This window comes from Notolepis coatsorum, assembly GCF_963971535.1.
Source record: "Notolepis coatsorum genome assembly, contig: SCAFFOLD_150, whole genome shotgun sequence".
NCBI lineage: Eukaryota > Metazoa > Chordata > Actinopteri > Aulopiformes > Paralepididae > Notolepis > Notolepis coatsorum.
The window spans coordinates 62501-70000 of NW_028170110.1; the positions used below are offsets into that span (position 1 = coordinate 62501).

Genomic DNA, 7500 nt, shown 5'->3' on the forward strand with positions numbered 1-7500 from the left:
CCAGCCCTACTTTGTTGTTCACTTGCTTTGACAAAGCAGCTTTGGCTAAACTTCCGCCAGATTGTTAACCAGGACCAAACGCAGAGAACACATTACCCCTGTATTAGCCACGCTACATTGGCTACCTGTAAGATACAGGCTTGATTTTTTTAATTGCGCTCACACGGCTTTAAAGGGTGAAGCCCCAAGCTACATTGGTGAGCTATATATATATATATATATATAACCCCTTACTGCCCTAATAGGGCTCTCCGCTACTCCGACCAAGGAGCGCTCGTCGTCCCGTGTAAAGAATCGAGGTTTTTCGGTGTATATAATGTAAACTAAATGTATATAATGTAGGTGGATGACAGCACTGCTTATAGCCACCTGAGAGCAACACAGAAGCAGAGAGAGAGAGTGTGTCAGCAGGCAGTGTGTCTCCACGGATAAGGGTTGAAAGTGCAGACAGGCTTTGGACGTTTAGTGTGCGGTAGGAGCTGATTAACAACCTGCAGATGAGGCTGTGCTGTTGTCATCACCAGCTGATAGCCACAGTGTTTGTTTGGGGCAAGTTAATATCAACATTGCCGTTTCTGTAGTGATCTGGGTCAAATAGCTGTGGTCAAAGACAGCGCGTCACATAGGAACGAGGAGAGGGGCGGGCCTGTCATTTGCTATGCCGAGATGATAATGATGATTATGATTATTATAATGAGTTTTCTTCCGCATGTGAGTTAGAACAGGACGCAATGCTGATACGAGCAGACGTGGAGAGAGACTAGAGCCCCCCCCCCCTCCTATGCCTCTAGCTTCGGCTAACAAAGAAGGGTTTTGGCTAACGACGAGGCCTCAACCACCATTGGACTAACAGAAGCAGCTAGCAGAAAGGACGATAGAATAATGAATTTAGTGTTCCATCAAAGACTTTTCAAGGACAATACGAAATGGTAACATCCGAGGCTTTTGTTTATGTAATAAACGATTCCAAGAAAGGTACTACGCTGTCCAGTGTCGAATTCTTAGGTTTACCAGTATGAGAAGACGTCAAAGAAATAAACACAACACAGAACTACACAAGCCAACAGATGAAGAGGTGATACTGGCTGATTGATCGAAATCTAACACCCGGACCAAACTAAAAACCAACGGTGACCGGGCTTTTTCAGTCGTAGCACCCAAGCTATGGAATCCGCTACCTTGTGAAATCAGGTCTGCCGATAGTGTGGAATCTTTTAAACAAGGTCTAAAAACCTTTTTATACAGTCAGGCTTTTAATTGATCATGTATGTGGTGTAACATTTGTGTATTTTAATTAATTTAGTTTTTAAAGTATTCTACAATCTTGTATGTGATGTAACATGTGTGGTTATTTTATTCTGATTAACTTTTACTGCCTGTAAAGCACTTTGTGATTTTAATCGGGAAAAGCGCTATACAAATAAAATGTACCTAACTCTGGCAGCTAAGGGTAAGTAGCAATGTTCGTCAAACAGTGTTGAACTTGAGCGCTACGGTCTTGAGTGCTTAGTAGTGAAAGAAACCGGTGATGGTTTTCCAAGGTATGTGATGTATAGATTGGGGGGAGATGACCTAAGGGGCCAGGTCAGAGAGGTCAGAAATGTGCATGCCTTAGCAGACGGTGGTGGAAGAAGCGGTTCAGAGGCAGGAGGCAGCACACTGCCAGCGAGCGAATGTTGACATTCCGATCTAGAACACATTGATAACAGCGAGTGTGGGCACAGAGAGCAGCAGAGAGAGGTTCATCATGAATGAAACAGTAATGAAACGTTTAGAATGTGTGTCTAAAGGTTAAACGCGGTTGTCATGACAGAAGAGGGGCGGGCTGTCGTTGCTATGGCGAGAATATAGAAAAGCAAGTTCTTTCCGGGTGTAAGCCAGACCAAGAGTGACTAAGGGCAGACTACAATCTGACTAGGACTGAGATCACACAGAAGAGACTCCCTCCCCTCGCGGGGAGGACTGACGTGGCACGACCACGACGACAGGCTTCTGGAATACCAACCAGGCCGCGAGGATCCCCGAGCGGGGTTAAAGGAGAGATCATTAGAATAGCCTTTTCAAGGACAATACAATCTGTTAACATCTGAGCTGAGGTTTCTGTTTATGAAAATAAACAACGCTTCTCCTTGTAAGGTATTACGCTGTGTCGAGTGTCGAATTCTTACGAAGGTGGAGAATTATTATGGTGGCGGATCGCACTAACGGGGAGAGATAAGGATTGTACAGCCAGTATATGAGACGTCAGGATCATTAAAAGTACACAACGCAGAGGGAGTGGATGGAGAGGATAACACAAGAAGACTTGATACTGGCCGATTGATCAGAATCTAACAGTAGTATAGACATACTAGCGTAGTAGGTACTAGGTAGTGATATAGGGAAGGTAGATCACTTAGTAGTGTAGACATACTAGCGTAGTAGGTACTAGGTAGTGATATAGGGAAGGTAGATTACTTAGTAGTGTAGACATACTAGCGTAGTAGGTACTAGGTAGTGATATAGGGAAGGTAGATTACTTAGTAGTATAGACATACTAGCGTAGTAGGTACTAGGTAGTGATATAGGGAAGGTAGATCACTTAGTAGTGTAGACATACTAGTGTAGTAGGTACTAGGTAGTGATATAGGGAAGGTAGATTACTTAGTAGTGTAGACATACTAGTGTAGTAGGTACTAGGTAGTGATATAGGGAAGGTAGATCACTTAGTAGTAGAGACATACTAGCGTAGTAGGTACTAGGTAGTGATATAGGGAAGGTAGATCACTTAGTAGTAGAGACATACTAGCGTAGTAGGTACTAGGTAGTGATATAGGGAAGGTAGATTACTTAGTAGTGTAGACATACTAGTGTAGTAGGTACTAGGTAGTGATATAGGGAAGGTAGATTACTTAGTAGTATAGACATACTAGCGTAGTAGGTACTAGGTAGTGATATAGGGAAGGTAGATTACTTAGTAGTAGAGACATACTAGTGTAGTAGGTACTAGGTAGTGATATAGGGAAGGTAGATCACTTAGTAGTGTAGACATACTAGCGTAGTAGGTACTAGGTAGTGATATAGGGAAGGTAGATCACTTAGTAGTAGAGACATACTAGTGTAGTAGGTACTAGGTAGTGATATAGGGAAGGTAGATCACTTAGTAGTGTAGACATACTAGTGTAGTAGGTACTAGGTAGTGATATAGGGAAGGTAGATCACTTAGTAGTAGAGACATACTAGTGTAGTAGGTACTAGGTAGTGATATAGGGAAGGTAGATCACTTAGTAGTGTAGACATACTAGTGTAGTAGGTACTAGGTAGTGATATAGGGAAGGTAGATCACTTAGTAGTAGAGACATACTAGTGTAGTAGGTACTAGGTAGTGATATAGGGAAGGTAGATCACTTAGTAGTGTAGACATACTAGTGTAGTAGGTACTAGGTAGTGATATAGGGAAGGTAGATCACTTAGTAGTGTAGACATACTAGTGTAGTAGGTACTGATATAGGGAAGGTAGATTACTTAGTAGTGTAGACATACTAGCGTAGTAGGTACTAGGTAGTGATATAGGGAAGGTAGATCACTTAGTAGTGTAGACATACTAGCGTAGTAGGTACTAGGTAGTGATATAGGGAAGGTAGATCACTTAGTAGTAGAGACATACTAGTGTAGTAGGTACTAGGTAGTGATATAGGGAAGGTAGATCACTTAGTAGTGTAGACATACTAGTGTAGTAGGTACTAGGTAGTGATATAGGGAAGGTAGATCACTTAGTAGTGTAGACATACTAGTGTAGTAGGTACTAGGTAGTGATATAGGGAAGGTAGATCACTTAGTAGTGTAGACATACTAGCGTAGTAGGTACTAGGTAGTGATATAGGGAAGGTAGATCACTTAGTAGTAGAGACATACTAGTGTAGTAGGTACTAGGTAGTGATATAGGGAAGGTAGATCACTTAGTAGTGTAGACATACTAGTGTAGTAGGTACTAGGTAGTGATATAGGGAAGGTAGATCACTTAGTAGTGTAGACATACTAGTGTAGTAGGTACTAGGTAGTGATATAGGGAAGGTAGATCACTTAGTAGTGTAGACATACTAGTGTAGTAGGTACTAGGTAGTGATATAGGGAAGGTAGATCACTTAGTATTAGAGACATACTAGTGTAGTAGGTACTAGGTAGTGATATAGGGAAGGTAGATTACTTAGTAGTGTAGACATACTAGTGTAGTAGGTACTAGGTAGTAATATAGGGAAGGTAGATCACTTAGTAGTGTAGACATACTAGTGTAGTAGGTACTAGGTAGTGATATAGGGAAGGTAGATCACTTAGTAGTGTAGACATACTAGTGTAGTAGGTACTAGGTAGTGATATAGGGAAGGTAGATCACTTAGTAGTGTAGACATACTAGTGTAGTAGGTACTAGGTAGTGATATAGGGAAGGTAGATCACTTAGTAGTGTAGACATACTAGTGTAGTAGGTACTAGGTAGTGATATAGGGAAGGTAGATCACTTAGTAGTGTAGACATACTAGTGTAGTAGGTACTAGGTAGTGATATAGGGAAGGTAGATTACTTAGTAGTATAGACATACTAGTGTAGTAGGTACTAGGTAGTGATATAGGGAAGGTAGATCACTTAGTAGTAGAGACATACTAGTGTAGTAGGTACTAGGTAGTGATATAGGGAAGGTAGATTACTTAGTAGTAGAGACATACTAGTGTAGTAGGTACTAGGTAGTGATATAGGGAAGGTAGATCACTTAGTAGTAGAGACATACTAGTGTAGTAGGTACTAGGTAGTGATATAGGGAAGGTAGATTACTTAGTAGTGTAGACATACTAGTGTAGTAGGTACTAGGTAGTGATATAGGGAAGGTAGATTACTTAGTAGTAGAGACATACTAGTGTAGTAGGTACTAGGTAGTGATATAGGGAAGGTAGATTACTTAGTAGTGTAGACATACTAGTGTAGTAGGTACTAGGTAGTGATATAGGGAAGGTAGATCACTTAGTAGTGTAGACATACTAGTGTAGTAGGTACTAGGTAGTGATATAGGGAAGGTAGATTACTTAGTAGTAGAGACATACTAGTGTAGTAGGTACTAGGTAGTGATATAGGGAAGGTAGATTACTTAGTAGTAGAGACATACTAGTGTAGTAGGTACTAGGTAGTGATATAGGGAAGGTAGATCACTTAGTAGTAGAGACATACTAGTGTAGTAGGTACTAGGTAGTGATATAGGGAAGGTAGATCACTTAGTAGTGTAGACATACTAGTGTAGTAGGTACTAGGTAGTGATATAGGGAAGGTAGATCACTTAGTAGTGTAGACATACTAGTGTAGTAGGTACTAGGTAGTGATATAGGGAAGGTAGATCACTTAGTAGTAGAGACATACTAGTGTAGTAGGTACTAGGTAGTGATATAGGGAAGGTAGATCACTTAGTAGTAGAGACATACTAGTGTAGTAGGTACTAGGTAGTGATATAGGGAAGGTAGATCACTTAGTAGTAGAGACATACTAGTGTAGTAGGTACTAGGTAGTGATATAGGGAAGGTAGATCACTTAGTAGTAGAGACATACTAGTGTAGTAGGTACTAGGTAGTGATATAGGGAAGGTAGATCACTTAGTAGTAGAGACATACTAGTGTAGTAGGTACTAGGTAGTGATATAGGGAAGGTAGATCACTTAGTAGTAGAGACATACTAGTGTAGTAGGTACTAGGTAGTGATATAGGGAAGGTAGATCACTTAGTAGTGTAGACATACTAGTGTAGTAGGTACTAGGTAGTGATATAGGGAAGGTAGATCACTTAGTAGTGTAGACATACTAGTGTAGTAGGTACTAGGTAGTGATATAGGGAAGGTAGATCACTTAGTAGTGTAGACATACTAGTGTAGTAGGTACTAGGTAGTGATATAGGGAAGGTAGATCACTTAGTAGTAGAGACATACTAGTGTAGTAGGTACTAGGTAGTGATATAGGGAAGGTAGATTACTTAGTAGTGTAGACATACTAGTGTAGTAGGTACTAGGTAGTGATATAGGGAAGGTAGATCACTTAGTAGTAGAGACATACTAGTGTAGTAGGTACTAGGTAGTGATATAGGGAAGGTAGATCACTTAGTAGTAGAGACATACTAGTGTAGTAGGTACTAGGTAGTGATATAGGGAAGGTAGATCACTTAGTAGTAGAGACATACTAGTGTAGTAGGTACTAGGTAGTGATATAGGGAAGGTAGATCACTTAGTAGTGTAGACATACTAGTGTAGTAGGTACTAGGTAGTGATATAGGGAAGGTAGATCACTTAGTAGTGTAGACATACTAGTGTAGTAGGTACTAGGTAGTGATATAGGGAAGGTAGATCACTTAGTAGTGTAGACATACTAGTGTAGTAGGTACTAGGTAGTGATATAGGGAAGGTAGATCACTTAGTAGTAGAGACATACTAGTGTAGTAGGTACTAGGTAGTGATATAGGGAAGGTAGATCACTTAGTAGTAGAGACATACTAGTGTAGTAGGTACTAGGTAGTGATATAGGGAAGGTAGATTACTTAGTAGTGTAGACATACTAGTGTAGTAGGTACTAGGTAGTGATATAGGGAAGGTAGATCACTTAGTAGTAGAGACATACTAGTGTAGTAGGTACTAGGTAGTGATATAGGGAAGGTAGATCACTTAGTAGTAGAGACATACTAGTGTAGTAGGTACTAGGTAGTGATATAGGGAAGGTAGATCACTTAGTAGTGTAGACATACTAGTGTAGTAGGTACTAGGTAGTGATATAGGGAAGGTAGATCACTTAGTAGTGTAGACATACTAGTGTAGTAGGTACTAGGTAGTGATATAGGGAAGGTAGATCACTTAGTAGTGTAGACATACTAGTGTAGTAGGTACTAGGTAGTGATATAGGGAAGGTAGATCACTTAGTAGTGTAGACATACTAGTGTAGTAGGTACTAGGTAGTGATATAGGGAAGGTAGATCACTTAGTAGTAGAGACATACTAGTGTAGTAGGTACTAGGTAGTGATATAGGGAAGGTAGATCACTTAGTAGTGTAGACATACTAGTGTAGTAGGTACTAGGTAGTGATATAGGGAAGGTAGATTACTTAGTAGTGTAGACATACTAGTGTAGTAGGTACTAGGTAGTGATATAGGGAAGGTAGATCACTTAGTAGTAGAGACATACTAGTGTAGTAGGTACTAGGTAGTGATATAGGGAAGGTAGATCACTTAGTAGTAGAGACATACTAGTGTAGTAGGTACTAGGTAGTGATATAGGGAAGGTAGATTACTTAGTATTAGCAAAGTGCAAAATGCTTTTTCATTCTTCATTTCAGATATTGATTGAATAGATGTTCATACATTCATGTTCTGACCTCTCCTCTCTGTACTGTATTCCCCCTGACCCTCACCTCTCCTCTGGGCCAGCTGGCAGGCGTCGCCCGTGCGGTGCCCCGTCAGGTAGCTGAAGACGGCCTCCACGTGGTTGTCCTTGCCCGCCACGCC

At 40.8% G+C, this 7500-nt stretch overlaps 1 protein-coding gene across 6 annotated transcripts in view; it reads right to left on the bottom strand.

The window, feature by feature from the left end:
• nup98 (nucleoporin 98 and 96 precursor) overlaps window positions 1-7500 on the bottom strand; it is a 136792-nt gene that overhangs the window by 31392 nt on the left and 97900 nt on the right. For all 6 annotated transcript variants that reach the window (XM_084339471.1, XM_084339470.1, XM_084339469.1 and 3 more), the window contains one exon: window positions 7407-7500. This exon is cut by the window's right edge and continues 170 nt beyond it. In XM_084339471.1, coding sequence (XP_084195597.1) covers window positions 7407-7500 — 94 coding nt within the window. The remainder of the gene's footprint in view (window positions 1-7406) is intronic.